A 17,142-nucleotide genomic window follows, 5' to 3' on the forward strand; every position below is an offset into this window, starting at 1 on the left:
GGGTTAGAATCACAGCTCCACAATGACCAGTTCATGTCCTTTGGAAAGTCATTCAATCATTTTGGTCCTCAGTTTTCTTCTCCCTAAAATGGGAGTGATGATAATCTTACCTACGTTATTCAGTTAATATACTTTAAAGACTCAGACACCAAGCAAACACTCTGAGAGTCTTGGCGATTGTTACCATTTTTATATCTCTGCCGGAGTAGAGTGATGGCACCGAGGAGCTTTGGTCGTCTGTAATGGGAAGTAAAGTTGTTCTAGTTGTGTATGTGTCTCTGTTAGAGGAATTAGTGAACCCATTTTTCTTAAGAGAAGGAGAGCTGTAAGAGAGCTGGTGTTTGAGTTTTCTTTTTTCCTGTCACAAAAGTATAAATTTTAAGATAGACTGGGCATCCCTGAGAGTTCATTCTAACAAACCTATAATAAAAGCTTTTGAATTTGACCTAGTTTATTTTATCTCATATTGAAAAAAACCTCAGACAGCCCTCAGGTTGCCACTTTCTCTGAAGAAGTTTTTGCAGGAAAATAGGTAAGGATAGAGGTCCTGGTCACAGAGGTGGAGACTCGTTGGAATCCACCAGAAACAGCAGTGCCTTTCTTTTTCTTCTTTAAAAGTGTAACCTTCTCCCACTTGAGGTTTCAGAAGTTTGCAGTATAGTTCTGAAGAGAAGGACTAACTTTATCCTGTTCTACATTTTCCAGCCTTGGTGCCCCTCTGTTTTAACATACCACTGGTTAATACTGTTGGCTACATCTGCCTGGGCAAGTGAAATTGATGTAAAGCTTCACATTTACCCACTGGAGGCAATGTTTTCAGCTATATCCTTTTAGAGCCTAGAGTCAACTATGCCTGTTTAAAGCACTGACTCTCCTAGAAAATGTTTTCCATACCCAAGAAGGTGGAAGTAATGGTTTCCATGAGTATATCAGTCAGTCATTTCCAAACCCCAGATGTTTAATTTCTGTTCAAAGTATCTTTAGACGTGTTCACAGATAATTGCCCGTAGATTCAGATGGGCTGGATACTTGTGGGATATCATGCTAGTCTTGGAAAAGTCCTGCTTGCTGTGAAAGCTTTCCAAGCTGTGTGGAATTTAGAGAGGAAACCCACCAAAGATGTTAGTAATGACAGAAGAAGAAAAATATGTACAACTGGAAAAAGAAAAACATGGTAAAAGTGCCTTGAAACCCAGTAATATACTCTATGGAATGTGTTATGGTTAGTATAGTGAACGTTTCCTGATAACCACCCAGAACAGAAGAGGAAAGTTCTGTTATTACAGCTGAATGAATTGATGGAGACAGTGCACAGATTTTATGTTCTGTATTTCTAATTGTAGATGTGTGTTTAAATCCTTTTAGACAGTACTGTCTCTGGGTAAAGTCAGATATTTAACAATGACTTAGAATAAGTTCCATTGTATCAAACCAGATGTCACCCAAAAAAAAAAAAAAACTGAAAAGGCCATCTACTTACTCTCTGGAGAGGAAAAACAAAGACTTTTTTAGAATGTATATTTGAGAAGATACCTGTTTGGAAGAAAGACAGACATAAGGATATACTGGACAGTATCCCAATAATCTGAAAATAGAATTGAAATTAAAATTGGTCTGAGGAAAAAATAGTGCAGATAGAAATTATCTAAAATTTTAATCTGTTCTAAGTATCACAATAAAGCTCTTTAACAGACGTCAGGGAGAAAATAAAATGTGAATGAATCCTTCCACCAAATGTTTGCCAGAACCACGTTCCTAAAAATGAAATGTCTGCTCAAAATCCCTGTGTGGACAGAATAGTCTGACCTCCAGAGCATGGGCATCCCTGGCGGCTCAGCTGGTAAAGAATCCGCCTGCAGTGAGGGAGACTTGGGTTCAGTCTCTGGGTTGGGAAGATCCCCTGGAGAAGGGAAAGGCTACCCACTCCAGTATTCTGGCCTGGAGAATTCCATGGACTGTATAGTCCATGGGGTCCCAAAGAGTAAGACATGACTGAGTCGCTTTCACCAGAGCATGGCAGGCAAAGCCTCTCGTGGACAGTGACCAGCCTCGGACCTTGCCCGCTCGCTGTTGCTCAGACACAACCCATGCTTGAACCACCCTGAGTGCCTGCCTGTGCCTGAGCAGTTTAGAAAGAACCAAGGCACAGTGTGACTAAGAAACTTGCTGAAGACTAGTAACTGGAAACTAGTTGCCAAGGACTAGTGACTAGTAACTTTCCCCGCTAGTAAAGAGCTGGAAGAGCTTGGTGTTCCCTGGATACACGATGGTGACCAGTTTTTCCAGGCCTTGCTGATGCTTTCCTCTTGGTCTGGGATTCCCTCCTGACTGCCTGTCTGTGTCCTGCACATTTTTTCTGGGAGACTTGTTCTGTCCTGTAAGAGATACAACATTGTCCTCGACTCTGGAAAGCCCTCCCCAGTGTTGTTACTTCTGCTAGAATTCTCTCTCTGTTCTCAACAGCCTTTTTGTTCATGTCCCTCTAACCATGAAGGGACTCTATTTAGGGATCTGCTTGTATTTTTTTTTTTAATAATGACAAATTTCATATTTGGGTGATTCTTTTAGAACTGGACAAACACCATCCTAAGGATGAAACTGTATGAATCACACAACACACAAATGAACAGTACACTTAGGCATCATCTTTAGGTGCATAGGAGCACACGAGTTCCGAGTTTGAGAATTTTATGAAAGCAGGAATCTGGCCTTATTTATTTTCTTTGAGCATTCCTTCTGGTATGTAGGTTTTCAAAAGTATTTTCTTAATAGATAAGAAGGTAAAACACAGGTAGATCTCAGATTTTTATGTTTTTTTAGACTATTCGTGAGAATCAAAAAAATGAAAGTTAATTAGGCCCTTTCAGTATATATGTATATATGACTTGTCAGCATTCTTTGTCAGTCTCTGGGTTGGGAAGATCCCCTGGAGAAGGGAAAGGCTACCCACTCCAGTATTCTGGCCTGGAGAATTCCATGGACTGTATAGTCCATGGGGTCCCAAAGAGTCGGACACGACTGAGTCGCTTTCACCAGAGCTACTCTTTGTTTCTCTGTCCAATGCTAACCTAGTAAATGTAAGTTGAATACATAAGCATTTAATTGTTTGACAAATTCTAGAACATGTTAGAGAAATATGAAAGTTTTCAGACCATACTAATTATAAACATCTTTTTATCTTTCAGAGCCCAAGCCAGTTCAGATTGTTATTCCTTATGAAAGCCATAGTACCTCTGTGATCTTATTTGTTCAGATGCCTGATGTTGGAGTGTTTGATGGCATACATATTGCAAGTGACCGAGGCCCAAACATAACCAGGCTTTTGAAACAAGACAACAAAATAACTGTTGACAATTTAACCCCAGGCACAGAATATAATTTCTTTGTGTCTACCATCAGTGGGACGAAATTAAGTAATATATATTATGTACCTGCAGTAAAAACATGTAAGTATTTTAGGACGTGCCTACGGTGCTTCTTGATTTTGATTTTGTGTGCCATTTCAAATTAGTACTCTGTGTTTACTGTAATGCAGTCAGTTTCAAAGATCCTTTAAAACAATAGCAAAACCTCATTACTGAGCCTGTTTTGTAATTGCCTAGTATACAGATAGAGCTAACCTTGTTTAAAATTGAGAAGTCATGAAGTTTTTCTTAATCTATTACCAAAAAACCACATGTGCGAATTAATTGGAACTTTCAATGACTTAATCCAAGAGTGAGGAATGTGAGTAATTTTTAGGCAAATTTTGAAAACTGGACCATACTCTGTGAGTCTGGGAGCCCTGTAGCGCCTCTTAAAGCACATGATAGGCGCACATTTATCATCTATGCTTACTGCGTACATTCCCCATGCTGCCGTGTGTCTGGAAAACACTAGTGCATATTTTCTTCATCTCTTTGAATATTTTAAATTACTATATATGATATGTGTACATACCAATACTTTACATTTTGAGATTCACATTGATTTTAAGTCACTCAAAAAGTCTACAGACACTAATTTTGAACATTTGGAATGCTTGAAATTTGACCCCACCATAGTCTAGTCTTTGGACCCAAACCTGCTCAGGCTCCAGAGATGGGATGGCTGCCCAGGTCAGGGAGGTTGGAGGGATAAATATGTTTTTTTTTCCTTTTCTTTAATTTTATGCAGATAATATGTTGGAGTATAGTCGATTTGCAATATTGTGCTTGTTTTCAGTGTACAGCCTCCTGGTTCAGTGATGATATGTATGGGTATATCATAGCGATTCTCTTTTGGGTTCTTTTGCCTTGGAAGTTATTACAGAAGCTCCAGCAAAGTTCCAAGTGCTGAACATTAGTTCTTTGTGAATGGATGGATGATGGATGGGTGGAAGGAACAAAAATAATCCTTGTGGATTATATATTACAGATACAGATTTCTGTGTATATGTTAGTTCACAAACACCTTCTAATTCATTCTTGGCCCTTCAGTTTTTTTTTTTTTTCAACTGTATGTTTGAATTCTCAGAGTTTCTTTTTGTGTTATGAATTAGTTCCTATGTCTCTTTTTTTGTTGGTTTGTTTTGCCTAGAGGGGACATCATATGCTATTGTCTTCCTCTGTGTGGCCGATTTCGCTTAGTGTCATCCTCCAAGGTCCATCCGTGTGGCTACCAGTGGCATAATTTCGTGTGTTTTTCGTGGCTGAGTAATAGTCCACTGTATATACACACCACATCTTCTCTGAGCTTGAATGGGGTGGTGGGCATTTTGCTGGTCTGTGTTGTGGCTGTTGTAAGTAGTGCTGCAGTGAATGTTGGGGTGCATGTGTCTTATTGAATTATGGTTTTCTTGGGATATAGGCCCAGGTGTGGGAATGTCAAATTCTAGGCTTAGCTATCCTTTTTTTTCCTGGCATTTGGAGACTGTCTTATATAGTAACTGTGCCAGTATATATATACCCACCAACAGTGTATGTGGGTTCCCTTTCCTCCAGGCTTTCTCCTTCATTTATTGTTTGTAGACTTGTGAGGATGGTTATTCTGACTGGTGGGATTTGATTTCTCATTGTAATTTTGATTGGCATTCCTGAGCATCTTGTCCTTAGGTAGCTTGGTTTGTTTTTCTTTTTTCCTTAAATGGAGTGAGGAAATTTTACCTGTTGCAATTGGCTTTGTAAAAGTCGGTAGTGTTTGGAATTTATTTCTGTAGTATCTGCCACAGGACATTTCCTGAGGGCAGCTGTCATTAGCAGCCACCCAGGCCCTGTGAATTGGAAGTGGAAGTGTTAGTTGCGTCCAACTCTTTGTGACCCTATGGATTGTAGCCTGCCAGGCTCCCCTGTCCATGAAATTCTCCAGGCAAGAATACTGGAGTGGGTTTTTGTTCCCTTCTCCAGGGGATCTTCCCAACCGAGGGATCAAACTCTTGGTCTCCTGAATTGCAGCCAGATTCTTTATCATCTGAGCCACCAGGAATTGGAGGTTCCACTCAGCACTTGTTGTCAAGTTGTAGTTACAGAGAGTGTCCACAAGGTGACAGCATAGTCTTAGGGAAAGTCCTGGGCTGTAAATTAGAGCAAACACCCAAGGGCTTGTGTCTCACTACTTCCTTCTAAAGCTTCAACCCCATATACGGCCTAATCCCAACCTGGACCACATCACCCAGCTTAGGAGGCAGCACTCTTAGGAAGGAAGCTTGAGCTGGGAACCCAAGCACCAAGAAATGTGGAGGCTAGGTGACTTTTCCAAGGTCCCCAAGGCCAGAGGGTCAGGCCACCATCCTTTGGGTGGTGGGCTCTGGTCCCAGCCAGAGCAAACTATCCAGTAGGTTTAAGAGAAGACTGAATTAAACATACCCTGCCTGATTGTCTTGACCTCCCCACAGTCCAGCCTTGGGACCCAAGCCTGCTCAGGCTCCAGAAATAGGATAGCAGCCCAAGTCAGGGAAGTCAGAAGGGATAAACTAGGAATGGCTTTTTTTTCTTTTCTTTAATTTCAGGCTGATGGTATGTTGGAGTAGAGATGATTTCGAATGTGCTTCTTGTCAGTGTACAATCACCTGGTTCAGTCATGATGTGTGAACCAGGTCAGTTCATATGTATGAACACATACAAACACCAGCCCTATTCATATGGATTCTGTTGCCATACTGGTTATTGCAGAAGGTTGAGTAGAGTTCCCTGTGCTGAACATAAGGTCCTTGGGGATAGAAGGGGATGACAGTAATCCTTGTGGATTATCTTTTACAGATACAGATTTCCGTGTGTGTGTTAGTCGTGCGTGCATGTGTGTGTATGTGCTCAGTTGCTCCAGCCGAGTCCAACTCTTTGTGATCCTGTGGCTGTAGCCCTCCAGGTTTCTCTGTCCATGGGATTTTCCAGGGAAGAGTATTGGAGTGGGTTGCCATGCCCTCCTCCAGGGGATCTTCCCGACCCAGGGAACGAACCCACATCTCCTGCTTTGGCACTTGGATTCTTTACCACTGAGCCCCTGGAGACCCCCCTATGTTAGTCCTGACCTCCTAATTCATCCCTGGCCCTTTTCCTTTTTTGAATCCTATGTTGAATTATCAGAATCTCTTAAAATTGGTTTATTTGTGTCTCCTTTTCCATTTTGCCTGATGGGACATCATGTGTCTTCCCCTGTGTGGCTGACCTCACTTAGTGTGTCACCCTCCAGGGTCCATCTGTGTGGCTCCAGGGGCATAATTTCATGTGTTTTTCATGGCTGAGTTGAGTCCATTGTGTGCACATACCGCATCTTCTCTGAGCTTGAACGGGGTGGTGGGCATTTGCTGGTCTGTGTTTTGGCTGTAGTAAGCAGTGCTGCAGTGAATTCTGGGGTGCGTGTGTCTGTTTCAACTATGGTTTTCTTGGGATATAGACCCAGGTGTAGGAATGTCACATCCTAGGCTTAGCTTTCTTCATTGTTTTTTTCTGGCTTTCAGAGACTGTTCTTTATAGTGACTATGCCAATGTATATTCCCATGGACAGTGTATGTGGGTCCCTTTCCTCCAGGGCTTCCATGGTGGCTCAGTGGTAAAGAATCCATCTGCTGATACAGGAGACACAGGTTTGATCCTTGGGTGGGGAAGATCCCCTGGAAGAGCAAACGGCAACCCACTCCAGTATTCTTATATGGAAAATCCCATGGAGAGAGGAGTCTGGTGGGCTACGGTTCATAAGGTTGCAAAGAGTTGGCCATGACTGAGCACACACATGCATCCACTTGATGTAGAAATTAATGGCAAGTAGTAATAAATGCCATACAAAAATTGCATGGTGTCCTAAAATCATTATATTTCTGACTAAAAATGTAAATAAGTGTCAAGGTTCTTAATGATTTGCTCTTTCTGATTACACATCTTCACATATGTTATTATACCATATTGTATTATGTATCTTTCCCCTTCAAATTGTAATCCTTTCATTATTGTTTAAACTCAATTTTTCCACAAAATAATCTCCAACTGATGTCATAAGTCATGTTATTCTAATAGCATTTTAACATATCTATAATCAGCTCAGATATATGTTTATATTTTACTTTTGCTTATAATTTTTATGTGTTTTTTATATTTATATTCTTATATTATGAATCACTGTGGGCAACATCCTGTTCTATAGTTCTTGTCTTTAAAAATAAGTAATACTTGATCTGCTTACTAGATCAATATCATTATATCAGTGGCAGAAATACCAGTATATAAGACGATGCTCTAAAGCTGACATTTTTCAGTTTTTTAAAAATAACTGTTTTTCTTTATGCAATATGAAATCTTTTTTTAATGAAATGTTTAAATTGGGAAAATGAAACACTTAAACTCATCAGATAAAATTTGTTTTTAACTTCAGCCAATATTTGGTACAAAGGAATTCTTTTTCTTCTTTGTCTAGCCTTCATATTTCTATCTCTGTTGTGTTTCAGTAGCTTCAGAAAGCTTTAATTTCATTCTCCTCCTTTGAATAGTGGGCATTTGCTCCTGTGAATTTGCGCTCACATAGTTTTTGCTGTAGCATCAGAGTTAGCTGCATGTAATGGTGTTTCCAGTGACTCTGAGGACAATTGATTATCATATTTTATACGCTGTTAAATGTATGAACAACTATTTTTAATTAGGATAGAGATAATTCATTAATAAACTACATTGTCCTTTTTTTGTGTGTTGTGCTTTTTACTCTTTTTGAAGGGACAAAGAAAAGAAAAAGCTGGTTAGAAAACATCCAGGAGCAATTTAGTGTTTTGTGTGTTTTGCGTAGGTCTGGAAGCACCATCAAATATCCATGAGGGCAAAGTTACGGACTCTTCCATTGAAATTCTCTGGAATCGAGCTGATGGGAATTTTCAGCATTATGAAATCACATGCGTAAACTGTGCTGCTGCTTTCATGGTACGTTATGAGGGACTCTCAGAGGAATTAAACTTTCATGCTGAAACCAAGATTACTCATGCTTACATCAGATCAGATAGTCTGATGTGCTACAGTCCATGAGGTCACAGAGTCGGGCACGACAGCAACATGTTGGATAATAAAATTAAATAACCCCCAACCTTTTCTCTATTTTTGCTTGTGTTTGATTGTGGAATGTTTCTTAAATGGACACTTAGTAAGTTATTGTTTTGGATTGTCATGTCCAGAAGGTATCTCAGGAAGCTGCAATCTTCTCTAACCTGGATCCTGCCACGGTGTACACCTTTTCAATTCGCACGGAAAAAGAAGGTTTTAAAGACAGTTCTCCCTCTGTAAAAGAAATACAGACAGGTACAGCTTGTATAAGCATTTTTGATATTATTTTAATGCTCAATTAAAAAAAATTTTCTACTTTTCAAAAATACTTCATTACTATAATCAGAAGGATTCCATAAAGATGCTTTGTTTTATATATTATTTTCTTTTTTAAAGAAAAATTTATTTAGGCAGTTTTCCTTGACTTACAATATTTTATAAGTTTCAATATTCAAATATTCATTTGGTCCTTATAAAGAAGAATCAGTAAATAGTTCATTCTTTACAAATTTTCTTTATGGGCAGGCAGTATTGCCTCTTTTCTCTTTTTCTACTTCCCCTTGTGTGAATTAGCACAGCCTCTTTTGTTATGTGTGTTTCCAGACAATAGAGTTGCTAACTGCCTGGGTTCTGGCCAGAGTCTCCGTTTGTGATTTAATGTTTTCATTGTTCAGTTAAACAGACAGTGGAGTGTGCCATTTCCCCAGTGTTAGCAACTTATTCCCAGTGGCAGATGGCGACTTATTCCATGGTAGTCAAATCAAATAAAGGATAATTGGAAAGGGTTTATGCAAGATGTGTACATTTTCAAATCTAGGTGAAGTAAAATTGTCAACTATTCAACTAAAATAACTATTTTAGTTATTCTTGACACTGATGGCATGGGAAGATTGATTTATGCATTTAGAAACTGGTCACGTCTGGTGTTCTTTTATTATAATAATGAAGAACAGACATGAGAGAGAATATCTTGGCAGTTTTTCTACTTTCCCACATGTGGAAGAATTTTAAAGGAGAAACAAAATATATATTATATACTATATTAATATTTTTCTTCAGAAAAATAAGGGAAGATTTTCATATTTAGATGGCAATGAACTTTCCTGTTGACTGACCTTGTTACTATTTGGTATTTAACTAGAATGATGCCTTGAAAATCTTTATAAACATTTCCGAGGTTGGTGGTTATACTAAACCAATATATCACCTCTTTCTACATTTAAGAGGCAGGGTAAATACTGAGTACAACACTGCTGGGGTACATATAAGTTCTGTTTCAAAGTTTAAAATGATTCTTGCTTTTTTTTTTTTTTTTTCACTCTCTTGACTTTTAACTTCTCATATCTACCAGGAGGAATAAAAGGAATATTTTGGTTACCCTCAGAGTTTGCAGAGTCAAAGAAATCCAAAGCAGTTTTTAAAATAGGTGCTTTGTATGGTAGAAAATGTTATTTTATGTGTGTGTGTTAAATGTTATTTTATGTGTATGTTTTAAATGATACAGCCCCAAGTCCGGTTGAATTTATGAATCATAGTAGGAATTCAAATGCAGTAACCATTAGTTGGCCTTCAGCCAGAAGTCTTCTGGATGGATATATTATTTCAATATCCAGTGAAAGCTTAATGAAAGAAGAAATCCTGCCTTCCACAAAAAGGTATGAAAACATTAAAGAGAGATTATGTTAAGTTACATGCAACACAAGATGAACATTTGATATGTGCTTTTAGAAAGTTGTTTTAGTAGCGTAGTATAAATAGAATTTATAAGAGTTTGCAGGACAACATTTTGGACTGTAGTGTGATTAGAATAACTAAATCTGATGTACAATGCCAAATTATGTATGTGGATAGATAGTAATGAATTAATTCAGGATATCATCATGCTTGTATGCATGACATATACACTTTTTGACTTAAATTTCTTCACTTAAGAAGCTATGATTTCCAAATAGCCATTCGTGTTTAAGGGTAGAAAATTGTGTCCATAATAGAAAATTTAAAAAAGAATACATAAAATTCCAAATGTTTCTGAGCTAAATATCTTAATGGGTGATTTTTCTTTAATGTGTAGGACATTCACATTTAACAGACTTTCTCCGGGGACTGATTTTTTAATTAGCATTATAACTACTAAGGGACTAAAAAGAAGTCATCCCACTGTCCTCATGGTTAGCACTTGTAAGTTCATTTTATATTTAATTAACTTTTCATGGGTTAAGGGAAAATAAGGGAAATTGTTGCATTTAAAATCAATAATTAGTTGTGTGTGTGTGCAGGCTCAGTTGTGTCTGACTTTGCGACTCCATGGGCTGCAGCCCACCAGGCTCCTGTCCATGGAATTTTTCAGGCAAGAATACTGGAGTGGGTTGCCATTTCCTTCTCCAGGGGGTTTCCCAATCCAGGAATCAAACCTATGGCTCTTGCATCTTCTGTATTGGCAGACAGATTCTTTACCACTGGCGCCACCTGGGAAACCCCAATATCTAGTTAACCATCAATTAAAATAGAAGTGGTTTATGACGCTATGGCTTGAAGAGATGGGGCATTTCACTTACGTGGAGAATGCCTGAATTATATTCCTTTCTCTGTCATTTATTGTGACCTTGGGTAAAACTATGAAGTTCTCACCTAAACAATGAGAAGAATTATTCCTGCCTGGGTATAAACTCTTGTTACTAAAATCAAATGGAAAGCTTTTTGTGAAAAGTTCAGAGTACTCTAAAACCCTAAGGTATTGTCATTGTGAAATACTTAATATCTTTCTAATATTTTGACTATGTCTATTAACATTTTATGAAAAATGAAACTCTGAAACTAGAAAAAATAGATGGTGTTGTCTTTTCAATTGCGTTTATTGGGTTCAGATTGCATCCTCTGATCTCGGTAGCATCACTTACATGTCTGCCTGCCCTGAACATATGCGGATGTTCCAAAGCGCCCTGTTACTTGTGGGTCACAGTCACACGGATGTGTGCGCAAGTACCCATGCCCTAAGTGTGAGAGGAGGCTTCATATCAGGGTTTGCAGTGTGGAGGAAGGGAAAACACCGGAAAATGCAGCAATAGTCAAAACAATTCTGGAAAATAAACTAAAAAAGTCTGAGCACTTATTGTACCCCAGCATGGTGACTGCTGTGCTAAGTCGCTTCAGTTGTGTCTGACTCTATGTGACCCTATGAACTGTAGCCTGCCAGTTTCCCTGTCCATGGGATTCTCTAGGCAAGAATACTGGCATGATTGCCCTTCCCTTCTCGAGGGGATCTTCCTGACCCAGGGGTCGAACGGGCATGTCTCACATCTAACCTGCCTTGGCAGGCGGGTTCTTTACCACTAGTGCCCCCTGGGAAGCCCAGGTGCTTAAGCCCAGGTGCTTAAGTTACTGTGCTTAATGTCCCTGGGTGACCTAAACTGTAGGTTAAGGCTCAGAGGTGTGAGATTTAACCCAGGTATCTAGCTCTCAGACTGAGACGACACTCTGCTGCCTCTCACAGAGATCATCCTAAAACATCAGCAATAGGTGAGAAAAGGCATTTTTCAAAAAAGCCTTTGTATCGTTCTGTCTCAGGGAAAGCATCTTACTAGCTTAGATTTGTTTGTGTTATTATCACTGTTACTGTCGTCACTGCCATTGTCGTTCTTGTCATCACTCTGGTTATCACAGAGTGCTTGTTCTTCGTCAGGAGCTTTGCTAAGCAGTTTCTGTGCTGTTTGTCACTTAGTTCTCAATCATGACCTTCATGACCTCCATTTTACCAATCATGATGAGATGCATTTTTCTCTTTTTTACAAACTGAGGTTTAGAGAATTTCAGTAGCTTTTATGGGATGATAGAGCTTTGAGCCCACATTTCCCTGGCATCACATCCTGTCCTTGTAACCACTCTGCTTTGGTGGAAAGGCCGCTATGACATAGGAAGGACTCTGACTCTCCCATTCTTGGCTCTTTGGCTTTGTATCACTATTCTGCTTGGACCTCAAGCTCATTGTTTCCACCCTGGGATTAACAGTACATTCTGCATTTTAAGAGCTTTTTGCTTTGGCTGTGTTTTCCCAAACAAATCTGGCAACCTTCCCCCATCCCCACACTTTACAATTTGACTTCTGTCTTCCACTGTCAATTAATATTTTTTGGTCTTTTTATGCCTCTCCTTTTTTGCAAGCCACCTCAAATCCATTTGGAAACAGATGGAATGTTAATAATGATATGAAATAAACCTAGATGTATCATGGGAATATGGGGGGATGGTAAGTGGTTATTAATAATTCCAGCTGAAAGGGAATATGCATAAAAGATAAATAGAGTAAAAAGGATTGTCAATCAGTGACACAGGTTTAAGTTTACCACTGATTGAATCCATATAAACTTAAATCTATAAGTAAGGAAAAAATTCCTATAAAATTTGAATTTTAGAGATGAGATTATTCCAATAAAATTTTAGCATCATGTTTCTTCCAGTTAAGGAAAGAAATGCCACACTTCAGTTTGAAATGTAAGAAATAGGGACGTACTACTGATTTGAAAAATAGGTTTCTAGAACCTCCTCAGATAAAATGTTTAAAGGAAAAAGGAGTTTGGAAACTTAAGGGGGTTAGATATATCTCTTAATTTATGCAGTGCATACAATTCTCAGTCCAAAAGCTCACTTCTAATAATTCCATACTGAATTCTGCTATGAGAAAAACAAATATGAAGCCCATATAATTTTATTGTGAAAAAAGGCTTTCTAGAAATTTTTTTCCTCTTCCACCATTGTAGAGATGAGGAGACTGAGACTCTCACATAGTGCCAAAGCTGTAGAAAAACCTAATTATCCTGAATCTCTTCCATGGTGTGAGGGTCAAGGTTATCAGTCCAGTGTAACATGATGATAGAAATGTGTGCTTGTTTCTTTGTTTTTAAGATTTTTTTTCCATATTTTATTTCCTTGTCTTAGATCCAGACCCACCGTCAGATTTACTGATTTTGGGGCAGGAAGAAAACACAATATATTTGTCTTGGAAACTCCCACAAGGAGGTTTTGAGAAGTTTCAGGTAAAGTTGGTGTCATGCAACCTTGATGTTTTCTGAAGTCTTTATTTCACTCTCTTTGTCCTTCATTTTAATAGCTTAAGAAATTATGATGCCTCTCTTTAAGGTTTTCCTCCAAATTAAGTTTTCTATTTGTTGCTTTATAAGTACAAAATTGTCATGGGAGTTTTTCAAATTTGAGTTGAAGCCGGTACTTGACTTTAATGTTTGGGTTTCCAATGGAGACAGATGTGTGCGTGTGTAGTAGTACAGAGTCGGGAATACAGGAACGATGGTGCTGAAGGACAGTGCTTCTGAGACTGCACTGGCCACAGCACAGATCCCAGAAGTTAAAGCTGGGTCACGTGCTGCTGTCTTCCTTTCAGCTCCATCCTACAGATGTGGCTGAGTGGAGACTTGCCGCCTGGGGGGTAGGAGAGAAAGAGGTACAGAGATGCTGCTGTTTAACTGTCTGTGATACAAATGCCTGCGTTTTTGTTGTTCTTTGTGGTTAATAATGTAACCTGGCATCAAGTGAGGATATATTATATACACCCTACATCATCCTGCATTGTATGGTTTTCAGGGTGAGTGAGCTTCTGGAGACAGCATTATCTCTTTGTTTTAAAATTATTTATTTATTTAAAAAATTATTTATTTGACTGTTCTAGGTCTTTAATCTTCAGTATGGCATGTGGGATCTTTAGATGCAGCTTGTGAACTTTTAGCCACAGCACGTGAATTCTTGTTGCACCATGTGGAATCCAGCCCCCTGACCAGGGGTTGAACACAGTCCCCACCTTGCGTAGCCACTGGACCACCAGGGAAGTCCTTGGGGATAGCACTGTTGCTTTGTAATCTATGGGGGCAAACAGGTTTTCCATGCTTTTGTAGTAGTAGGAGATGGTGGTTTTGGTTATAAAGAACAGAAAACAACCTAAAATAGTTAAGAAATAAACATTTATCATATTAATGAAAGAGAGCCTCATGGAGACAAAGGCAAAGACTATAACTGCGTGTTTGGAAAAATCAGAATCAGATATTTAAGGCCATGGAGACCACAGGGATTGTTTTCTTAATGTCTGTCTACTTCTTTCTGCTCATTAGCCTGTATTTATTTTTACTTATTTTTCCTGATGACCAACTTTCTCTGCGAAGCAATCCGTGTGATGAATGGAAGAATGCCATGCACAACTTCTAAGCATAAGTGGTATATTACGAGCCACAGAAAAGACAGATGCTCCCTAAATTCCCAAGGAAGAGGCTGTGATTATTCCAAATATTAGACACCCAGTCCAGTTTCAGTCAACTGTTGTTGCAGGCCCCATGTCATGTGAAAATGGTGGCTCTGGATCTATGGATGGTGAGAGTTATAGAGTCATTAGAATTTGAGCAGATACAACAAAAGGTGTTTCCTGAAAGTGAAAAACAATATAGAATTTAATAATTTATAGAATCAATACATCTAAAAAGAACCAGAGCAGTAAAATTGCCAGACACTTGAACTAATTAATACATCTGAGTTTTGTATCCAAGTATGAATTTCTTAACAATTACAGTTAATAATGAGAAACAAGATAATAGTTATTATATGATAGACATAAAAAGAATCTACATTTATTTATTTATCGTAGCAGTGTTCTTGCCTGGAGAATCCCAGGGACGGGGGAGCCTGGTGGGCTTCCGTCTATGGGGTCACACAGAGTCGGACACGACTGAAGTGACTTAGCAGCAGCAGCTGGTACTAAAGACAAGAACGGTTGTGTAGTGGGCAGAATAATGACCTTCCAAAGATCCAGCCTATTTCACAGAACCTGAAATATGTTATATTACATGTTAAAGGGTAAGCAGATGGAATTAAATTGGCTAATTAGCAGGTTTTGAAATAGAGAGATTATAGAGAGTCTGGATCCAGATGGTGGAGTAGGAAGACCCTGAGCTCACCTCCTCCCATAGACATGTGAAAACTACAACTACATATAGAATAACTATCTTTGAGAGGCACATAATGACTAGCAGAACAGATTTTCTACAATTAAGGATGTAAAGAGTAGGCCATATTGAGATGGGTAGGAGGGGCAGAGATGCAGTTTAGTTAGAACCCACACGCCCTGTGCAATAACCCACAAGTGGGGAGTACTGTCCAAACCACAGAGGTCCACCTTGAGGATTGAGGGGCCTGAGCCCCATGGAAGGCTTCCCAGCCTGGGGGACCTGCATAAGTAGAAGAGCCACATGACATCTGGCTTTGAAAAACAGCCGGGCTTATATCTGGGAAATCCAGAAGGCTGTGGAATATCGAGACCCTCCTCTTGAAGAGCTCTCCTACAAACACACTGATTCTGAATCCCAGGGAAGAGGCAGTAGCTTGAAAACAGGTCATAAGAGAAGATTAGTTGACTAGTATTAGGGTGTGTGCTGGAAGGACAGGGATCTGGTGGAACTTTCTTTGGGAATGGAAGCACTGGTAGGTACAGCTTTTTTTTTTTTTTTTCTTAAACTCTCCTTTTACCTGGCTGGGCAGGTGCTGGTGGACACCATTTCTATCACTCTCAGTCAACCTACTGCCCTGCCCCAGTATTCCCTGAGGATCAGTCCTGCTCAACTATCTACCATGGTTAGATTCTCCAAAGTGACTCCTAAACTCTTCCAGATAGCAGGTGGGTTTGTTTGGAACAGTACCCCTCCTAAGCAACCCCCACCTGGGGGATCAGTTCTGTACAACAGTATACTTGCAGCAGTTGCAGCTGGGCCTCACAGCTAGTCACACTGGGAACTGGTCCCACCCACCAGTGGGCCTGCAGCGAGCATGGCCCAACCACAGAAGGAGGGCCCACACAGCTCACATGGAAGATACTCCAGGGGCATCTGGCTCTGGTGACCAGGGAGGACTGTGCCACAGAGCATCACAGAAAACCTAAATAAAGCCACTCTTTCAAGACTGGGAGATGTAGCTGATACAACTGATTGCTGCTGTTCAGTCATTAAGTTGTGTCCAGCTCTTTGCTACCCCATGAACTGCAGGACACCAGACTTCCCTGTCCTTTACTGTCTCCAGAAGTTTGCTCAAACTCATGTCCATTGAGTCAGTGATACCATCCAACCGTCTCATCCTCTGTTGCCCTCTTCTCCTCTTGCCCTCAATCTTTCCCAGATCACGGTCTTTTCCAGTGAGTGGGCTCTTGGCTTCAGGTAGCCAAAGTATTAGAGCTTCAGCATCAGTTTTTCCAATGAACATATAGAGTTTATTTCCTTTAGGATTGACTGGTTTGATCTTTTTGCTGTCCAAGGGATTCTCAAGAGTCTCTTCTCTAGCACCACAATTCAGAAGCATAAATTCTTTGATGCTTTGAAAGAATCAATTCTATTTGTTAGGTAAAGCTAATAAATAGAAACAAACACAGTTAGGAAAACTTGGGGGACAATGGCAAACCTTTCAAATGAGAGAACAAGACGAGACCTCAGAAAAATAATTCAATGAAATGGAGACAAACAATTTAACAAAGGGGTGTTGAAAGTAATAGTCATGAAGATGTGCCCTGAACTGAGGAGAAGAACTGGTGGATACAGTGATAACTTGAGCAGAGAGGTAGAAAATATAAAGAATGGGTAAGAATTAAAGACTGCAATAACTGAAATTTAAAATACATTGGAGAGAATCA

General features: G+C 39.5%; 1 protein-coding gene across 1 annotated transcript in view; it reads left to right on the forward strand.

The window, feature by feature from the left end:
* LOC148777545 (uncharacterized) overlaps positions 1-16,244 on the forward strand; it is a 37,625-nt gene extending 21,381 nt beyond the window's left edge. The window contains 5 exon segments of the mRNA XM_088836795.1: positions 8,227-8,357; positions 8,576-8,729; positions 9,979-10,155; positions 13,407-13,504; positions 16,005-16,244. Of these exon segments, the coding sequence (XP_088692921.1) occupies positions 8,227-8,357; positions 8,576-8,729; positions 9,979-10,155; positions 13,407-13,504; positions 16,005-16,244 (800 nt within the window).
* The last annotated feature ends 898 nt before the right edge of the window (positions 16,245-17,142 follow it).

The sequence above is a fragment of the Moschus berezovskii genome, chromosome 6 (assembly GCF_049115385.1).
Source record: "Moschus berezovskii isolate FMDL1 chromosome 6, NW_MosBer_1.0, whole genome shotgun sequence".
Classification (NCBI taxonomy): domain Eukaryota; kingdom Metazoa; phylum Chordata; class Mammalia; order Artiodactyla; family Moschidae; genus Moschus; species Moschus berezovskii.